Source organism: Artibeus jamaicensis, unplaced genomic scaffold (assembly GCF_021234435.1).
Source record: "Artibeus jamaicensis isolate MK-2021 breed Jamaican fruit bat unplaced genomic scaffold, CSHL_Jam_final scaffold_3151, whole genome shotgun sequence".
Lineage (NCBI taxonomy): Eukaryota > Metazoa > Chordata > Mammalia > Chiroptera > Phyllostomidae > Artibeus > Artibeus jamaicensis.
In genome coordinates, this window is record NW_026522037.1 from 416,111 (window position 1) to 435,715 (window position 19,605).

A 19,605-nucleotide genomic window follows, 5' to 3' on the forward strand; every position below is an offset into this window, starting at 1 on the left:
AGTTCATCTTAAAAGTTAGGAGTAAAAGTACTCTGGAAGATTCCGACCGTGAGGACTCTTTCCAGCAGATGTTGAGACCTGTGGCAACACCAGCACAGGCGTAGAGGGGCATGGCACTCGAGGGACGACACCCACGTCCGTCTGGGAGCAGGCCCAGCGGGGGCGGGACGTGGGTCTGACGGCAGTGGCTGTGTGGCAATGGGGACTCGGCCGAAGGGGATGCCCTTCACTGGTGACAGTGTCAGAACAGGTCGAGCCGCCCCATGTGGCGTGGGCAAGCCACAGAGCCGGGCAGGAGCCTTGTGGGGCACAGGTGGGGGTGGCTGGCGCCATGGAGGCCCCTCTGAGGGGACGGAGACGCTTCAGATGTAGACAGAGGTGGCAGCTGCCCAACATCGAGAATGTGCCGGAGTTGTTCACTTCATTTTTTTCCTTTAAATATATTTATTGATCATGCTATTACCATTGTCCCATTCCCCCCATTTCCTCCCCGTCCTGCACAGCCCTCTCACTCCCATTGCCCCACCCCCCGCCTTAGTTCATGTCCATGGGTGGTACCTACGGGTTCTTTGGTTCTCCATTTCCTGTACGCTATCCTTGCCTTCCCCCTCGTCTATTTTCTACTTGCCATTTATGCTGCTTGTTCTCTGTACCTTTCCCCCCCCTCCCCCTTCTCCCTGCCTCTCCTCGCTGATAACCCTCCATGTGATCTCCATTTCTGTGGTTCCGTTCCTGCTCCCGTCGTTTGTTTTTGGTTTTGTATTTTTTTAGGTGTGGTTGTTAATAGTTGTGAGTTTGTTGTCATTTTCTGGTTCATGTTTTTTACCTTCTTTTTCTTAGATAAGTCCCTTTAACATTTCATATAATAAGGGCTTGGTGATGATGAACTCCTTGAACTTGACCTTATCTGGGAAGCACTTTATCTGTCCTTCCATTCTAAATGAGAGCTTTGCTGGATAGAGCAATCTTGGATGTAGGTCCTTGTCTTTTATGACTTGGAATACCTCTTTCCAGCCCCTTCTTGCCTGTGAGGTCTCTTTTGAGAAATCAGCTGACGGTCTGATGGGAATTCCCTTGTAGGCAACCCTCTCATTTTGTCTTGCTGCTTTTAAGATTCTCTCTTTATCTTTAATCTTGGGTAATGGAATTACAATGTTTCTTGGTGTATTCCTTCTTAGGTCCACTTTCTTTGGGACTCTCTGAGCTTCCTGGATTTCCTGGAAATCTATTTCCTTTGCCAGATTGGGGAAGTTCTCCATTTTTTTGTCAAATAAATTTTTAATTTGTTACTCTTCCTCTTCCCCTTCTGGTACCCCTATAATTCAGATGTTGGAACGCTTAAAGATGTCCTGGAGGTTCCTAAGCTTCTCCCCATTTTTTTGAATTGTTGTTTCTTCATTCTTTTCTGGTTGAATGTTTCTTTCTTCCTTCTGGTCCACACCATTGATTTGAGTCCCAGTTTCCTTTCCTGTCACTGTTGGTTCCCTGTATATTTTCCTTTATAACCCTTTGCATAGCCTTCATTTTTTCCTCTATTTTGCAACCACACTCAACCATTTCTGTGAATATCCTGATTCACCAGTGTTTTGAACTGTGCATCTGATAGGTTGGCTATCTCTCCATCACTTAGTTGTATTTTTCCTGGAGCTTTGATCTGTTCTTTCATTTGGGCCACTTTTTTTTTTTTTTTTTTTTATTTCGGTAGGCCTGTTTTGTAGTGAGTGAGGGCTGGAGCCATAGGTGTTCACCAGGGCGGGGAACCCACCCACTGTGTTGTGATGTGGTCTGAACAAATGTTTCTTCTTTAACTCCTTGGTTGTCGGACTTCCATACAGTTCAATTTTCTGGCAGCTCTTCTTGTATTTTTGTTTTTAAATTGTCATTGTCCTTCTTTTGGCTGTGCGAGGAGGCCCAGTGTGTCTCCCTACACCTCCATCTTGGCCGGAAGTCTCTCTTTTCCAAGTTGTTCACTTAAAAATGGTGAGTTCTGCACTGTGTCAATTCCACCTCAATTACCTAAAAATTATGTGGACGGCTCCTAAAAGAACACAAACTATACCTTTTGCATTAAAAAAAATTACTGAAAAAGGAAGTTAAGAGCCAACCCACAGTGAGAAAAAGTGTTTACAAATTCCACAAGTGAAACTAGACTTGAATCCAGAATATTAGAACTGTTCGTAATATAATAAAAACTCCTAACACCACAATAAAAAGACAAACAGCCCACTTTTAAAATGGGTAGTGGATTCGAACAGACGGGTCCCCAAAGGAGGCTACATACGGCCAAGCAGCAGGTGGAGAGACACTGAGCACCCTCAGGTGGCAGGAGCACAAGCTCCCGGCTCACGCCCACGGGGATGGCTGGCGTCTTGGGGCAGCTGGGATGCTGTGCCCTGCTGTGGGGAGTGGGCGCTGGTCCAGACCGGCAGCCCGGCAGGTCCTTGGTGTCAGACGCAGGGTCACCAGGAGACTCAGCAATGCTCCTCCAGGGCAGGGAGAGCAAAGGTGCCGCAGGGACACCACGCAGGTGCTGGCAGCAGCAGAGAGAGACCCCCAAGTGGCCATCAGCTGAACACAGACACCATGTCCATCACACCATGGGTGGAACTTTGGACATCTCAACCCTGCTTCAGGCGGTGTGGCCCCAGGGCCCTGACCGGCCCAGCAGGCACCACACCCAGGAGGAGAGGGGCTCTGGGTGGGGACTCCGGGGCGGGGCTGGGGAGGGGCTGCTGGTGGTGCCCAGCCCTTCAGGACAGGAAAATACTGCGGGACGAAATGCCGGTGGGGGCACAGCCCTGCGGACTGTGTGCTCTGGACCCGTGAGTTTCTCCCCAGTCCAGCTGCTGCGAGGAAGAAGGACCCTGGGGCCGAGCGGGCCTGAGACTGCGATAAACCCTGAAGCCACAGGAGTCAAGGCCAGTAAATCGGACCACATCCCAATGGAAGTTTCCGCTGTAAAACCCTCATGAGCAAAGTCGAAAGACAAACAACCTAGAAAATCCCTTCCAGCTCCTGCCTGGAAGGGTTGACACCCTCAAGTGTAAGACCTGGAGGAAGCGGAGCCAAGGGGCCTCAGTGGGCAGACCCAGAGCCACCACAGGAGCGGATGCCCCATCCTACTCAGAATAAGGGGAGGCCCAATGGGCACTATGGGGCCACAGCTTCTCCTCCCCAGCCAAGGAAGAGCGCCAGGCAGGGGCTGGTCCCCAAGCTCACACAACGTACCCCCACCTGTACCAGGGGCCACCACTGCAGACCAGGTCCCAGGGCTGGGAGACGGGGCCCACCCATGCTGTGTCCTCCCAGGGGTGCAGACAGGACAGGGCACCCGCCCCACCCCACCCCTCCCTGCAGACCTGCGGGGCCAGGAGCAGCGGCCGACAGAGGTCAGAGGTCGCAGGTGTCTGAGCAGCACCCCCTCCGGATGTGGCCTCAGGTCACGTCGGTGTGGTTGCCAGGGGACCCAGCCCAGGGCGGCCTCTGACCCGCCTTTCGGAGCCACATGTGCACGAGTGTCAGGTGTTTCCGGCAACACCAGGTGCGTGTCCCAAGCACAGAGACCTCGTTAAATGTGGGTTCTGACTCGGCTGGTGGACCTGGGAGGCCCAGGACTCTGCATTTCTAAGGAGTTCCCAGGGGAGGCCGATGCCCCCAAGTCACAGTGACAGAGGGAACTAGTTTCTCCCAGGGAGCAGCACAGGAGCCAGCAGCCCTGGACCCCGTCCCCAGGGCGGCCCCTGCTGAGCCACCACCGCGCCTCCTGCAGTGAGACCTCCAGCAGCTCCTCCGCTCACCAGTCTCCCCATGGCCACCACGGGGTCAACCCCCGGCACCACCCCCACCCTCCTCTGGCCCCCTCCTCCCCGCCCGGTGGTCTCCCCAGCCAGAGTCTGCTCCCTCTCCTATTTGGGCCATGGGGGGCACCCTCCTGCCGCCAGAGCCCAAGTCGCCGCCCTGTGTACTGCCTGTGTGTTCCTGCCTACCCCTCCTTAGCGCCTCCCCAGGGCCAGCGACCCCCACCCTGGCCCTACCAGCCCTCCTGCAGCGGAGCTCACCAGATGTGGCTCAGGGAGGGGCGGGTGGGCCTGTCCCTCTGCACAGGTGAGCCCCAGGGGCTGGGATCGGAGGGTCCTGCGCCCTCTCTCTGCAGCTGCCCCACGAGGGGGCGGGAGAGCCGGCCCAGACAGAGCAGACGGTGGGCAGGTGCAGCTGCACAGCAGGGACCCTGGCGGTGTCGGTCCCTGCCAGGCCGAGCCGAGGGTGGCCCTGAGGGTCCCCTGCCGCCCGGGCGTACCTCCACTTGGGCCTCCTCCCAGGTGTCCAGGCGGACGGACTTGACCTTGCTGATCTGGGGGATGTTGCGGTGGATGCCAGAGCAGCTGAGGCAGATGAACACACCCAGGGTGTAGGAGGCCCAATCAGGACCTGGAAGGCAAAGGCCAGAGTCTGGGTCAGAGGGCGCCGTGGTACGAGGCTAGGGGTCAGGGCCCAAAGCCCAGCCCCACAGGGGCCACCTTCTGGTCTTGGTCTCCCCATCTGCACCAATAGGCAGCAAGTGAGGAGATGCCCAGGGTCACCAGCCACATGGGCCCCAGGCAGGGCACTGTGCCCCACAGAGGGGCAGCAACCCTGGGGCCAGAGCAGCCCAGACCCCAGAGTGGACGCCATGTCACATGGAGGACCCTGACAATGGCAACCTCAAGGACAGACTACATGCCCAATGCCAGCATGTGATTAGCACCTGTGTGTCTGGCATGACAAGGACCGTGGTGTGACTGTGCCCACGACACACCGGGGTGAGGGGACTCGTCATGCAAGCAGTTTACTCAAGGAGGTACATGTGGGTGACGTGTCAGAGTCTCACTGACCGATGACAAAGGAACCATGGAGGGTGACACTCTCTCTGTGTTGGGCACATCACCGAGTGAATCTGGCTGTCGCCAGGAACCCACAGAACCTTTGGATGAGGCAGGTTGAAACCGAGATGCCCGCCGAGGCCACGGGCTGCAGCGGGGTACGTGAGGGGGTCCCTGGAGGCCGGCTGCACCCACCAACCCCCTGGCCCTTCTCGGAGAACAGCAAGCACCGTCCCGCCCCTTGGGGACCACGGTGGAGGGTCCAGGGAACATGAGGGGTGCTGTGTGGACGTGCCCTGCTCAGAGCACAGGGCTGGGAGGCTGCACCCACAGGCCAGTCACCACAGGCCACCCCTCACCCTGCCGGACTGGGGACCTGGCCGCACCCCACTGCAGGGACCTTCAGAGAACACACTTCATCCGGTACCAGGAGGTCAGAGCCGTTCCTCAGACACCACACGGCTGGGCCTCAGGTCTGCAAGGATCTGCATGGTGTGGGCACCTGTGAGTGTGTGAGCATGAGTGTGCACACCTGTGAGCATGTGGGGTGTGCAAAGGGGGAGCAGAACCTCAGGTGAAGGGATGTGTCACGTACCCACACACTGGGCCAGGTCACCTTCCAAAAGGTCGGTGGCCGGTCCTGGGGGGCAGGTGGTACTGGCTGTGCACCCGGCCCCACCCACAGAGCCCCGGCCCCCATCCTGAGGGCTTAGCTAGGTCTGAGGGAGCAAATGGAGGCAGATAGCTGGCCCAAGACACACGGCTTCTGAGTGACACTCGGAACAGACAAGCTTCTGTTGTGTCACCTGCAGGCCCCAGTCCCATCGGCCAATCTGGGGGCTGTGGGCTGGGAGCCGCCTCCCTGGGTGGGAAGGCAGGAGGGCAGGCTCGCTAGTGTCTGCAGGGTGGGGGCCTAGGTGGCCTGGGGGTGTGGGGAACGGCAAGGGCAGGGACCACCAGAGAACCTGAGGCCTCAGAGCCCTGGTTCCAGGGCCCCCTCCCACCAGCACAGCTTCCCCCTCCCCGGCACCCTCCACCACCCCACCAGTGCCTCTGTGTCCCCTCCTGGCTTCCTGTCCCCTCTGGCTTCCTGCCCCCACCCTGCTTGCTCAGCCCGCAGTCCGCTGGCCCCAGAAGCCACAGCCATGCTTTCGAGCTTACAGCACACCCACGGCTGTTTGGGAGAGCCCACAGAACTGTCCCCCCACACCTCCTCCCACCCCTGCTTCTGGTGGCTGCGTCCCCAGCACCGGGGGTCCTCCCCACCCTGCACACTGGAGGTCAGATATCACTGCACACAGAAGCCCCCTGACACCAACTAGGGCCCCTCCATGAGTCCTCAGACACGCCTCTCATTTCTTCACAGCATCTGCCTATTTAGGGGTTTACAGAACACTATTTACATCCCCAGAATGTAAAGGGGGGTCAGATGTCAGGTTTGCCGCCGCCCCTCCCAGCAGCCTTGGTCGAACAGACGCTGCACTGCCCCCAAAAGCCCCGTCCCTGAGCTCCCTTCTTCCACTGCAGACTGACGGCCTGGGATGCCAAGGGCTGGGAAGGCAGGGACCTGAGGAGACACGGTGGGGCCCGCGCTGCGGGGGGTACCCTGAGGGGACAGTGGACCTGGGATGGGGAGAAGGCCACGTCCCCCAGTTCTGAGCCTCCCCGCCCGAGGCTCTGGCTGCCACTGACAGGAGAGCAAAGGTTTCCCCGCCCCCGTGGCCGCCGCAGCTCTGAGTCTCCCCTGGGTCTGCTGTTACTCAGACGCTTGACCGCTGCAAGGACCCTGCCGACCCAGTGCGGGAGTTCCTGCTTCGGGCCAGGCCCCGCCCCTCACCCACCCCCCCACGCCGCTGCCCCGCAGCTGCTCCAGGACACTGCAGGGGGCGTCGGGTGCGGCCGCCCTCCGGACCGGAGGAGCCAGCTCCCTGTTTGCGAAAACGCTGCCCCTACAGGAAATGAAGAAATCCGGACCGAAAGCCCATGGGTCGGGGAGACAGAGAGCAGGGAAGGGGGGCCCACGGGTCACAGACACAGCGACCAGCGGGGCGGGGGGCAGCTCAGACCCCAGGGATACCCGGCGGGACACCCAGGGGTGTGTGTGATGCCCGCGCAGGCCACCAGGCTGTGGCCACCGCAAGCTGGAGGCGGGGCATCTGGGCGGGGCCTCCGGGGGCGGGGCCTCTGGGGCGGGGCCGCCAGGGCAGAGATGGGGCTGGTAGCCCCAGCAACAGGTTTGGGGCGGAAAATCACACGGGCTGGGCTGTGGGGTTTCTCCCAGAGCTGGAAGGGGAGCTGTGGCTTCTTCACACCACTTGCGCCCAGTGGCCGACTCTGCAGGACGCAGCAGGGTCAAGTAGTTGTGAGAGACCCCGTGGCCCACAAGGCCTAAAAATATCTCCCGTCCAACCCTTTAAGGGAGCATTAGGCCAAGCCCAGCGTTAGAGGGACACAGGGTGTGGCGGTGCCCAGACTCTCAGTTGCTCTCTCCTCTCCGACAATCACACTGAGGGTCAAAGCCAGGCCACACACCTGCCTGACCCCCTGCTGCTGGCTCCAGGACCCGTGGGTGTGCAGCTCAGGGCTGGGGGGCCCACGCTGGTCGTCCACCTGGTGTGCGTGTGTGAGGCTGGGCACGCTCATGTGCAGGCCCACTACCCAACTTGAACAGCTGCTCCTAAAAAGGGTTCAAGTTAAGAAATGGAGACACTAATCCTTTCATATAATGAAAAGCCTACAAGCCCCCCCCCCCACCATTTCAGCCAGGTCTGCCCCCCTCTGCATAAGCCTCTCCCACCATCTGAGCCAGGAGACAGGGGCGGGGGTGTCCTCGTGTATACAAAACACAGGCTCCTGCGCTCTGAGCCCCTCCTGGTGGAAGGACAGCCTGCGGTGGGCGTACCTGGCAGGGCCACCCCAGCACCACGGCCCCTTTGACTGACCCAGAGCCCCACCCTGTAGTCCCAGGCTCCACTCCCCAGTGCCCCTCCTCCTAGGCCAAACGGAGGCCCCTGTCCCTAGCCTGCTCCTTCTCGCTGGTCCCCTGAGGGCACCTGCGACTCAGGAACCCCCTGCCCAGCCTGCAGGAGTCAGCCTGCAGGGCCCACGTGCCCCCAGGGTGGACCACCAGGCCAGGGCTGTTGAGGGCCTGGTTGCAGCAGCTGACACCCGCCTGGCAGTAACAGGAGGGGTGGGACCGGAGCCAGGCTGAGGCTCCAAGCTCACGCCCACCCCAGCCTCACAAACTGGGTGGGGCAGCCGGGAGTCTCCCACCACTGGCAGACCCGGAGACATGGCCTGGGGCAGACTGTCTTGGGTCACCGGCTCCCTCCTGGTGGCTGCTCTGGCAGTGGCCCCGGCTGACAGCACCTGCATCTGCCCCTGCTCCACCGGCCTCTCCAGGGCAACTCTGAGGTGACTCAGCTCCCTTCCCTTTTCTGGGATGTGGTCTGAGACACCTGGACAGGTGAGGCAGGTGGGGCTCAGCCAGGCAGAACAGGTGTGTCCCCACAGCCAAGGCCTGGGGTGGGGGCAGATAATGAAGTCTGGGACTATGGGTTGGTCGGGTGAGTCCTGCGGCCGAGTTCCAGAGACCTTTGTCCAGCCCGAGGAGAGGCCCAGAAGAGAAGGTGGCTAGGGTTCTGGGGTTCAGTGGTGACAGCAGGTGGGCAGGGTGGGGGCCAGCCGAGGCAGGGCGGGGACAGGGTGTTGCCCACCACACCCCAGTTTCTCACTTAAGTGCCCACCCTGTGTGGCAGCCCAGGCCCCTCACCCTGCTGCTCTGTCACCTCCACACAAGAGGCAGCCGGGTATTCACCCTCTTATCCGGTCTCCCCACTGGCGTCTAAGCCCTGGGGGAGGGCAGAGAGGGGCGGCCCCAGAGGGGTCCCAGCATCTGCTGTTTGCGTGCGCAGCAGCGCCGTCCCGGCAGCTGCACTGCGGAAGCAGCGTGAGTGCCCATCAGTGGTGAGTGGGTACGTGACGTGTGACTTTCCCACCCAGTGGAATACTACTCAGCCTTAAAAAGGAAGGAAATGGAAACCACACAGAAGCTGGGGCAGCCCCACACAGATCAGAGAGAACAGACTTCAAGACAGAACCACGAAAGAAACAGGAGTTTCCTTACTTAGGTGGTGATGAAGTCAGTCAGACAAGAGGACGTGACTTCTGTGACTACGGCTGCAGCCCCCACAGGAGCACCTGAACACATCGTGCAAACATTAACAGACTCCCTGGGAAAAACAGCAATGGAGCCCCACTGCTGTGGCTCAGTGGATTGAGCACCGGCCTGTGAAGGGTGGTGTGTTTGATCCCCAGTCAGGGCACATGCCTGGGTTGCTTGAGGCAACCACACATCGATGTTTCTCTCCCTCTCTTCCTCTCTCCTTTCCTCTTTGTCTAAAAATAAATAAATAAAATCTTTAAAAAAAAATAGCAATCGATGGAATTACAGTAAGGGTCAGTGGATCCATCATCCAGGACGAAATCAGTAAGAAAACAATGGCATCAGAGGACGTGTCAGGCCAGAGGGTGTGACTGGCATTCACAGGACACTTCCTGCAAAGAACGAGGACATGCATTTTCTCTAGTGCACACGGAGTGGTTCCCAGGACGGTCCGGGCACATCAGGCCAGGAAATGGGTCTCAGCACATTTGATAAGATGGAAACCATAGCAGGCATCTTTCCCGACCACAATGGGACAAAACTAAAAATCAATCATAAGATGAAAACTGGGAAATTCACCACTATTTGTAGATTAAACAACATGCCACTGAACAGCCAATGGGCAAAGGAAAAAGAATTTAAACCCCTTGAGACAAATGAAAATGTCAGTAAACAAACAAAAACTTAACACTGCACCTGAAGCAAGTCCCCGAGGAGGGTCAGGGTGGAGGATGCAAAGAGAAAGATCTCAAGCAAACGCTCGACTCCACACCTCAAAAGAGAACAGAAGGAACCCAAAGTCAGCAAAAGAAGGGGAATGAAGACTAGAGTGAAATAAATAAAACAGACACTGATAACACAATGGAGAGATTAATAAAACTCAGCTGTTTTTTGAAAAGATAAAAAAATGAAAACCTTTAGCTAGGCTCACCAAGAAAGATTCAAATAAATGAAAAAATAAAAGATGTTACAACTGACAACCACAGAAATACAAAGAATCATAAGAGCCTACTATGAACAATCATGTGCCAAATTATGCGACCAAAAAGAAAGAAATGCAAAACCTATTAAGACTGAACCCTGAAGAAAAAGAAAATCCCAGCAGCTTGGTTACTAGTGAGGAGCCCGAAGCTGTGATCAGAACCTCGCAACACACGCAAGTCCAGACACCTTCACTGGTGAGTTCTACCAAACATGTAAGGAAGAATTAGTACCAATTCTTCCTCAAATTCTTCCAATCTTGTTTTACGCGGCCGGTGTTACCCTGATACCAAAAGCAGACAAGGAACCACAAGAAGGCTCCGGGCCAACATCCCTGAGGAACACAGATGCAGAAATCCTCAACAAAATACTTGCAAACTGAATTCAATGATGTGTTAAAGGGATCACACACCACGATCAAGTGCAATTTATTCCAGGGATGCAAGGATGGCTCAACACCCACAACACAGTGTGACTCGGCACATCGACACGCAGAGGACAAACACCACGTGATCATCAGAACACACGCTGAAAAGGCGTCTCACGAAACCCAGTGTCCTTGCAGGATGCGTACTCTGGACAAACCGAGCAGGATTCTTTCTCAGCCTCCTAGGACCACACACGACACAGCCCACGGCGGCTGCCACACTCACTGGTGAGGCACCGGAGACTTTCCCTCTGAGATCAGGAGCAGGATGGCAATGCCCATGCTCCCTGCTTTGACTAGGCGAGCCCTGCGAGTCCCAGCCAGCATAATTGGGCGTAAAAATAAAGAAAAGACATCCAAATCATAAAGAAGTTAAAGTCCTTAGATGTAGAAAGTCTAAGGACTCTGCCAAAAATCTTTTTTTTTAAAGATTTTATTTATTTATCTTTAGAGGGGAAGGGAAGAAGATAGGGAGAGAAATATCAATGTATGGTTGCCTCTCATGGGTCCCCTGCTGGGAACTGGCCTGGCCAGCATAATTGGGCATAAAAATAAAGAAAAGGCATCCAAATCATAAAGAAGTTAAAGTCCTTAGATGTACAAAATCTAAGGACTCTGCCAAAAATCTTTTAGAACGAATAAACAGGGTCGGTAAATTGCAGGAAACAAATATATAAATATATAACTCTGTTGTGTTTCTGTACACTAATAACAAACTCTTAGAAAGCCCAATTAGGAAAATAATCCCACTTACAATAGCATCAAAAAGAATCAAATACCTAGGAATAAACCTAACCAAGGAGGTGAAAGACCAGTGCACTGAAAATGATGAGTTGTTAATGAAATAAATTATTTTTTAAGATATTTAAATCTATTTTGAGAGAGGGGGGAAGAGAGGGAGAAAAAGAGGGAGAGAAACATCAATATGTGGTTGCCTCTCACATGCACCCCCAACCTGGGACCTGGCCCAGCAACCCAGGCATGGGCCCTGACTGGGAATTGAACCGGCGACCCTTTGGTTTGCAGGCCGTCACCTAATCCACTGAGCCACACCAGCCAGGACTGATGAAAGAAATTAAAAACACAAGGAAGCAGATAGATACTCTATAGTCATAACTGAAAGAATTAACATTGTTAGGACTTCCGCCAAGATGGAGGCATAGGTGGATAAGCCGTGCCTTCTCACACAACCAAGTTTAGAGACAACTAAATATTAGCAATAGGAAACACAGCCAGAACACAGAAAATTGAACTTTTTGGAAGTCTGTTAACAAATTCTTCAGCCTGACCAGTAAGGGGCAAAACCAGCAGCTGGTGGAGCGGGGTTGCACAGGAAAACTTGGTCGAACGGAATCCAGGCGCAGGGTGGGACCGAGTGAGCGACCGCTGGGGGGGGGGGACGACAGCGAGGGAGCAGGGCTGTGGGTTGACTGTGGTCGCGCCTTAGTGCGTGGATAGACGAGCGAGGGAGTGGGCGATTGGACCGGGACCCAGCCGTCCCCCGCAGCGAGCGGCAGGGGGGGTGCCGCCATTTCCCTGCTCTGACCCCACCTCCACATACAGCGTCATAACCCAGCAACTCTGAGTGGCCCAGCCCTAGTGAACCACGTAAGGCTCTGCTCCTTACCCAGCAGCACGAAACAGCAGAGGGGCCGCCATTTCCCCGTTCTGACCACGCCCCCACATATAGCGTCACAACCCAGCGACCTGGGAGTCCAAGACTCCGCCCCTCACACTTAAAGGGCGCGAACGGACCAAAAATGGCTCAAGAAGATCTCAAAGCCCCAGAGCCTATAAATCTAAGCGACGAAGAAATAGCAAAACTCTCAGACGCACAGTTTAAAACACTGGTGATCAGGATCCTCACAGAACTGGTTGATTATAGCCACAAATTAGACAAATATATGAAGGCGAAACTAATTGAAATTAATGGAATTGCACAGGAAACCAATAGCAATGAAAAGGAAACTGGGACTCAAATCAATGGAGTGGACCAGAAGAAAGCAAATAATGGCCAAACAGAAAAGAGTGAAGAAGCAAGAATTCAAAGAAATGAGGAGAGTCTTAGGAACCTCCAGGACATCTTTAAATGCTCCAACATCCGAATTATAGGGGTACCAGAAGGGGGAAAGGAACAGCCACCAGTGGAAAACTTATTTAAGCAAATAATAAAGGAGAATTTCCCCAATCTGGCAAAGGAAATAGACTTTCAGGAAATCCAGGAAGCTCAGAGAGTACCAAAGAAGTTGGACCCAAGAAGGAACACACCAAGGCACATCATCATTACATTAGCCGAAATTAAAATGAAGGAGAGAATCCTAGAAGCAGCAAGAGATAAGGGGACAGTCACCTACAAAGGAGTCCCCATCAGACTGTCAGCGGATTTCTCAAAAGAGACCTTACAGGCAAGAAGGGGCTGGAAAGAGGTATTCCAAGTCATGAAATCCAAAGACCTACAACCAAGATTGCTCTATCCAGCAAAACTTTCATTTAGAATGGAAGGATAGATAAACTGCTTCTCAGATAAGATCAAATTCAAGGGGTTCATCATCACCAAGCCCTTATTATATGAAATGTTAAAGGGACTTAGCTAAGAAAAAGAAGTTAAAAAACTTGAACAGTGAAAGGCCAGCAAACTCACAGTTATTAACAACCACACCTAAAACAAAGCAAACTAAAAGGACAGCTAGATCAGGAGTGGAAACATAGAAATGAAGATCTCAAGGAGGGTTAGCAACAGGGGAGTGGGAGGAGGAGAAGGGGGGAGAAGGTACAGAAAATAAGTAGCATAGACAGTAGATAGAAAATAGATGGGGGGGGCAAGAATAGCATGGGAAATACAGAATCTAAAGAACTTGAGACAGATGGACATAAACTAAAGGGGGGGTAATGGTGGGGATGGGGGTAGGGTGAAGGGGAATGAAGGGGGGGAATAGAACAACTGTAACAGCACAGTCAATAAAAAATTAAAAAACAAACAAAAAAAAGAATTAACATTGTTAAAATGTCCATGTTGCCCAGAGCAATCTACAGACTCAATGCAATCCACATCCAAACTCCAGTGGCGTCTCTCACAGAAATAGGCACAGTATTCTAGAATTGTCTGGAGCCACAACAAAGCCTGAACAGCCACGTCAATCCTGGAGAAGAGGGGCAGGGGGCGGAGCAAAGCCAAAGGCACCACACTTCCTGGTTTCAAACTACATGACAAAGCTACAGTGATCAGAACAGTGTGGCCCTGGCATAAAAACAGACACACAGAGCAGGGGAACAGAATCGAGAGCACAGGTCAGGGTCGCTGCCAGGGCCCCAGTGGGGGACGTGCGAGAGGCAGCCATGCACTGAGGTTTCCTTCTCTCCCTCCCTCCCTTCCCCTCTCTAACAAGGAATAAATAAAATCTTTACAAATAATAAGAATAAAAGTAAATAAAGTCTTTGAAAAAATTTAAACAAGAAAACAGGTGGTAAGCTACTTGGCATTAGTTCTGGCGAAGATTTGCTTCGATCTGATGCCAAAAGCAAAGGCAAAAATAAAGTGGGACCTTGTCACACTAAAACCTTCTGTGCAACCAAGGAAACCACCAAAGCGATGGAAAAGCAAGCAACAGACTGAGGGAAAACACGTGCAAATCACATCTGACAAAGGGTTCATATTCAAAATATGTAAAGCACTCAGTTAAGTCAACAGCAAAAAAACTGGGCAGAGGCTCCAGAAAAGACATTTTCCCAAACACATCAAAACAGCCCACAGGCACCTGGACAGGTCAGGCCGCCACGCCATTGTCACCGACCTCAGTGGCAGCGCTGGCGAGGACAGCGTGGAGAAAGGGACCCACGTGCCCAGTCGGCGCGCCCGTGAGAGCAGCGCTTTGGAAAACTGGGCCATGGTGGAACTGCCGGAAGGCCCGGTGACCCCACTCGGGGGACGCACCCAGAGGAAATGAAGACACCAGCAAGAAGAGCCGCTGCACTCGCCGCAGGACCGGTCACAGTGGCCAAAGCGTGCGGCCCGAGGCGCAGTTGGACATGTGGTGCCGGCACAGAGCGCAGGAGGACTCGGCCACAAAGAGAAGGAAGGCTCCCACACAGGGCATGGACGAACCCCAGGGGCGTCACGCTGAGCAAGTGGGAGAAAGACCAACACCGTGTGTGGAATCTAAGAAAAACAAAGGAACAGAAATCCCAACTCACAGAGAGAACAGGTGGGGGTGTCAGAGGGGGGTGCGAAGGGAAACCCTCCAGGAAGTAGAGAAGCCGGTCCCGGGCAGGTCACAAACAGCGGCGTGGTGACCACGTAAGGAGGTGAGATGAAGGATGTTAACTCCACTCACCGTGTATTCAAACACTGAAACCTTATATTGCGCCCCATGGACTAATTCAAGTCATGTGTTGTTTATGTGTCGAGGTTTTGTGGGGGGTTTTAAGATTTAATTAATTTATTTTTAGAGAGAGAGGGGAAGGGAGGAAGAAAGAGAGGGAGAGAAACATCCGTGTGTGGTTGCCTCTGGACCTGGCCTGCAGTCCAGGTACATGCCCTAGACTGGGAATTGAACCAGCGACCCTCTGGTTCGCAAGCAGACGCTCAGCCTCTGGGCCACACCAGCCAGGACTCAAGGTTTGTTTTTTTTAAAAGGAAATTCTACAACATGCCACCGCATGGATGAACCATGAGGACACCGTGCTTGGTGAAGCAAGCAGGCTCAGAGGGGGACACACAGTGCATGACACCCCGCGCCGGGGCCCTTGCTGGTGGGCCACGAGGCGGAGGTGCTGGCGGTTGGGTGGGGAGCGGACCTCCAGGTTCGCTGGAGGAAGAGAGCGGCCGGGGTGCGCTGGATGCCAGGGCACTGCGCACCGCCGAGCGGCAAAGATGGGACATTCCACATCGCGTGCAGGTCACACAATAGAAAGGACAAAGGCCCTGACCCGCCCACTGCAGGGTGAGACAGAGCAGCAGACGGGGCAGCTGAGGAGATGCCCGGGCCGCTCCACACCACCACCCGTGGGCCTGGCACGGCCCCTGCCAGGACTCCCCTTAGGGAGACGGGGCGTGTGGCCGACCCCCAGGTGAGAGGGTGCACACAGTGATCCACCTGCGGGCAGGTGCCTGTGCAGGGCGGAGCTGCAGGTGTGTGAGCTTAGCAGGAAGGCCGAATTCACCGCGGGCACGTTCCTCTCGCTGCGTCTAGACCTCGCTCACAGCGGTGGTTTCCAAGAGTCGTTTCCCATGTGAAGTGAGACTGCACCACCGCTAACCGACAAACGAGAGTTCCTTCCCTGCGGCAACACCCGGCATCTGAGCCAGGACCCAAAACACTGCCGCCGTCACACCTCGGGTTGACGGTGAGCTTTACAGAGACGCACACTATTTCCAACAGCGCCCCCCCCCGCCCGGTCCCAGGTCAGGGGTTCAGGCTGGGGCCCCCCTATCCAGGCCAGCCCTCCACGAGGGACTCCTGAGGAAACCCACCGGGACAATGGCCTCACCAGGGACGGACCCTCTTCCTCATCAGTGTGACGACAGAGCGACGTTATTCAAGGGCCTGATGTGTGTTTTACCACAATATGAGAAAATGTGATTTTAATCCCCAAATCGGGGGTTCAGGAGGACTGTCTGTTCGGCCCACTCCTCAGCAGCCCCGAGAGCCCGCTGGCCAGGGCCCCACCCCCTCCCAGCAGCTGCTAGGACGTCACCTCTGGGGCCGGAAGCAGGGTTCCCACTCTCAGCTCACGCCTGGGGCCTGGCAGGCCCATGCTCCAGGCCCAGCAGCGCAAGGATGGCCCCTGGGGGCACCCCTGCACCCTGGGACTTGGCGCAAACACCTCCGGGGCAGCAGGGTCTCCACACAGCATCCCAAACTATCCATCTTGCTGGAGACAAAGAGCTCCTGGAGAGCCCAGGCCCCTCAGACAGGACGGCCGAGCGTACTCCGAGCCCTGGGCCGGGGGAAGGGCACCGGAACACCACCCACAGCCTGACCCCATGAACGAGCTGAGGCTCCACATCCTTCCAGCACAAGACCTGACTCCCGCAGCACGTGGTAACCACCTCCCCAACCCAGGCCTCTCGAGGAGGCTGTGAGGCAGGGCCCATGCTCCAGAGCTTGGGGGTGGGCCTACCCTGTGTCCTACTGGAGGGCTGCAGGGGTCCCCCAGATGGCCTCCTTCCCAGCAGCCTTCATGGGGCCAGCTGGCCAGGACTGCCCATCTTCTCCCAGACGCCCCAGGCCCGCCCTGCATCCTGCTGTCCAGAGCTCAGGCTGAGGGACCCCACCCTTGAAATGCCTGGCTCCTGGCCGGCTGTGGTCGGGAAGAGCAGGTCCATCTGAAATGCTCTGCCGACGACATGTCCATGCCAGAGGGACCCCTGGTCACCAGTCTGGGCCCTAGAAGGGCTCCAGCCTGAGAGTTCGGTGGGCATCCCTTGGGGTCATGGGGGAGGCGGCACAGCAGGCCTCAGGCCTGGACACCCTGGAGACGGGGAGAAGCTGGGGGGAGGGCGAGAAGCATGGGCTGGGCTGTGGCCAGGCGTCAGGAGTCCTGGTGTGCCCTTTGAGGCACTGTGTCCCCTAAGGGTAATCAAGGTTTCAGGGCCTCAGTTTCCCCAGCTGTAAAATGGGGTGAGTGCTCACATTTTGCCTGGTTCTGGGGCTTTGTGATGTCGTGGGTGTCTTGGGCCAGCTCTGAACGCTGGAGGCTTGGCCCGACACCCAGGAGAGCCGGGCCACTGGATGAGGGCGGGCAGGGTGTGGCAGCACCAGGCCCACTAACTGAGTAAGACCTCTCCTGCCAGGCCGGGGCCCAGGGGTGGCCAGGGGAGGCCGCTGCAGGCAGTGTGGCCAGCAAGCAGAGGGACAGGCTGGCCTCCTCCCCTGCTCACATAGGCCAAGCCCAAGCACAGCCCAGGATGACTGCGCTTTCTCCCTAACCCCTCCCCACATGCCCAGCTTTCCTGAACCAGCAGAAACGCAGGTCTGGGGTGAGGGCCCCGCTCGAAGGAGCCGGGCCCAGGGCGATGGCGATGCCACCCCTGCCGACTGCCAGGCCGGTCCTGCTCAGCAGGCTGGGCAAAGGCCTCCTCGGCCCACCTGGCCTCCACAAAGCCCGTTGCTGGCGCCCCATGGGACCCTCCAGCTCCCAGTGTGACCTCACCTGGCCACACTGCAGCCAACTAGCTGTTTCCCAGAACCCGGGGCTGCTGGATACCCCTCCAGGCCTGCCAGTGGGCAGCAGGGAGAGCTGGGGACCCAGTCCTGATTGGGTGTGTCTGGAGGCTGCCCAGGGGTCACGGACAAATACAGGGTCTTACCCCCCACTCCCCAGGGGCCTCGGCTGCTCCCATTGTGTCAGGTTGCTCTGAGGGTTCCTGGCTGTAGCCCCAGTGGGCTGTCCAGCGTCCCCCTGGACTGCAGGCCTTTGTAGCCCTGCGGCAGGAGCAGAGGGGGCTGTGCCTGTCCCCACCCCCACCCATAGGACAAAGGACCAGCAAGGGGCCCTGAGGGTAGAGGAAGGGCCCTGCCAAACCCCGAAAGCAAGCCCGGGCTTTCAGGAGCAAAGTCCTGTTCCGGGAGGATGGGGAGCAGGTGGGTCGCCTGCCCCTCCCCACGCCCGGCCCTGGAGCCCCAGCTGAATCCTCCACCTGCTCCAGAGCAGCAGGGCGCCAGGTGTGTGTGTGGGGGAACGGGTGCCCTTTCCCACTGGGTCCACGTGGCAGCGGCGGGGCGCCCTCCACCTGCTGGGCGCAGTGCAAAGGGCGACTCCCGAGGGGCGCCCATGACGTCAGCTCCAGGTGGCCGGGAGCCAGGTGGACTCACATCCTCACCAGGAGGGCTGCCAGGCTCTCCCAACCTCTCCCTGCGCCGCCCGCGGGCCGCTGTTTCCTCTTTCTTCCTGGAGCCCGAGGTTTCGCAACGCGGGGAAGGTCCGAGGGTGACAGCGAGACCCGGAACCCGGGTTGGGGGGAGGGGAGAAGGCCACACCGCCGCAGGCCCGGTGCCGCGGGCCCGCGACCTCCTGTCCCCGCAGGTGCACCCGGGGCCGCTCCCCATCCGAGCGGGGACCCGGCTGCGCTCCTGAGGCCCCCGCCACGCCGGCGCCATAGCGCCCTTCCCAGTCCCGGGTCCAGCATCCAGGCCGGCGCCCACCCGGACAGCGCCCAACCGGCCCGCTCCCACCCGGCCGCACCTACCCGGGGCGCCGCAGTCCGCGCAGTGCGCGTTCCCGGGCCGCTGCAGCAGCTCCAGGACGGCCCTCTGCCGCTCCGTGGCCATTGCCGCGAGGCCGCCGGCGCCGTGGGGCCCGGCTGGGCGTGCGCTCCGCCGCGCTAGGTCCCCACGCGGGCCTCCTGCCTCCGCCGCCCCTGCGCCATCCCGGGCCGCCTCAGCCTGCTCGCGGGTTCCGCATTCCTGGCGCCCGCCCGTCCTCGCCGCCGCTCTTGTTGCCACCGCGGCCGCCAAGCGTGTGCCGGCGCGGAGCCTGGAGCGCACGGCGCGCACTGGCCGGCACGGCCCGCGGGCGGCCCCCAGCGGCGCGGGCAGGAGGCCTCCTCCGGCGCCCGTCCGAGGCCCAACCCTCAAGCCCCAGGAATCCGACCTGGGAGGCCGCCCGATGCCCACCCCCACCAGAGCCCACAGTCCCACTTGCTCTGCACAAAGCCACCAGCCACACTGCTGGCCTGAGCAGGGTCACCCGCGCAGTCCTCCAGGCAGGGGACAGCGCCTGGACACCTACTGCATGCCTTCCCTACAGTGCACCTGGCCCAGGCCGCACACTGGGCGCTTGTGGAAGGAAGGGGTGTGTACCCCAAGTACTGGGAACCCGGGGCTCACCCCATCCGTGCTCTGGGAGGGGATAGCCCCTGGATGACAAGGCCCACTGTGGGTGGGTGCTCAGGGTGACTATGGTCCCACACCCACTTTGCACAGCAGGGGACAGGGTGGGAGATGGGGCTCTGTGCCCTAGACAGAGCCCTCCTGCTCCAGGGACCAGAGCCTGGAGGTGACAGGAACAGAAGGTGGTGACAGGTAACAAGGAGGGTGTCCCCCCCCCCCCCCCCGCATGCCCATGAATTTTTCATTCTTCCTGTTCTCTTCTTCACGGGGGAGTGCAATGCTGCACCTGGAAACATCCAGACTGAAAACTCAGCCCACCACCCACCGCTGATGATCTCTCTG

At 57.3% G+C, this 19,605-nt stretch overlaps 1 protein-coding gene across 3 annotated transcripts in view; it reads right to left on the reverse strand.

The window, feature by feature from the left end:
• The window catches only part of ADAP1 (ArfGAP with dual PH domains 1), a 34,222-nt gene extending 15,291 nt beyond the window's left edge, over nucleotides 1-18,931 (reverse strand). Inside the window, exons 1-2 of one of the 3 annotated variants that reach the window (XM_037137864.2) lie at nucleotides 18,621-18,931; nucleotides 4,298-4,428 (exon numbers count right to left, since the gene is read on the reverse strand). In XM_037137864.2, coding sequence (XP_036993759.2) covers nucleotides 4,298-4,428; nucleotides 18,621-18,702 — 213 coding nt within the window. In that variant the 5' untranslated portion in view covers nucleotides 18,703-18,931. The remainder of the gene's footprint in view (nucleotides 1-4,297; nucleotides 4,429-18,620) is intronic. The other 2 variants (XM_037137863.2, XM_053656960.1) reach the window with 2 other exon arrangements.
• Nucleotides 18,932-19,605: the final 674 nt, after the last annotated feature.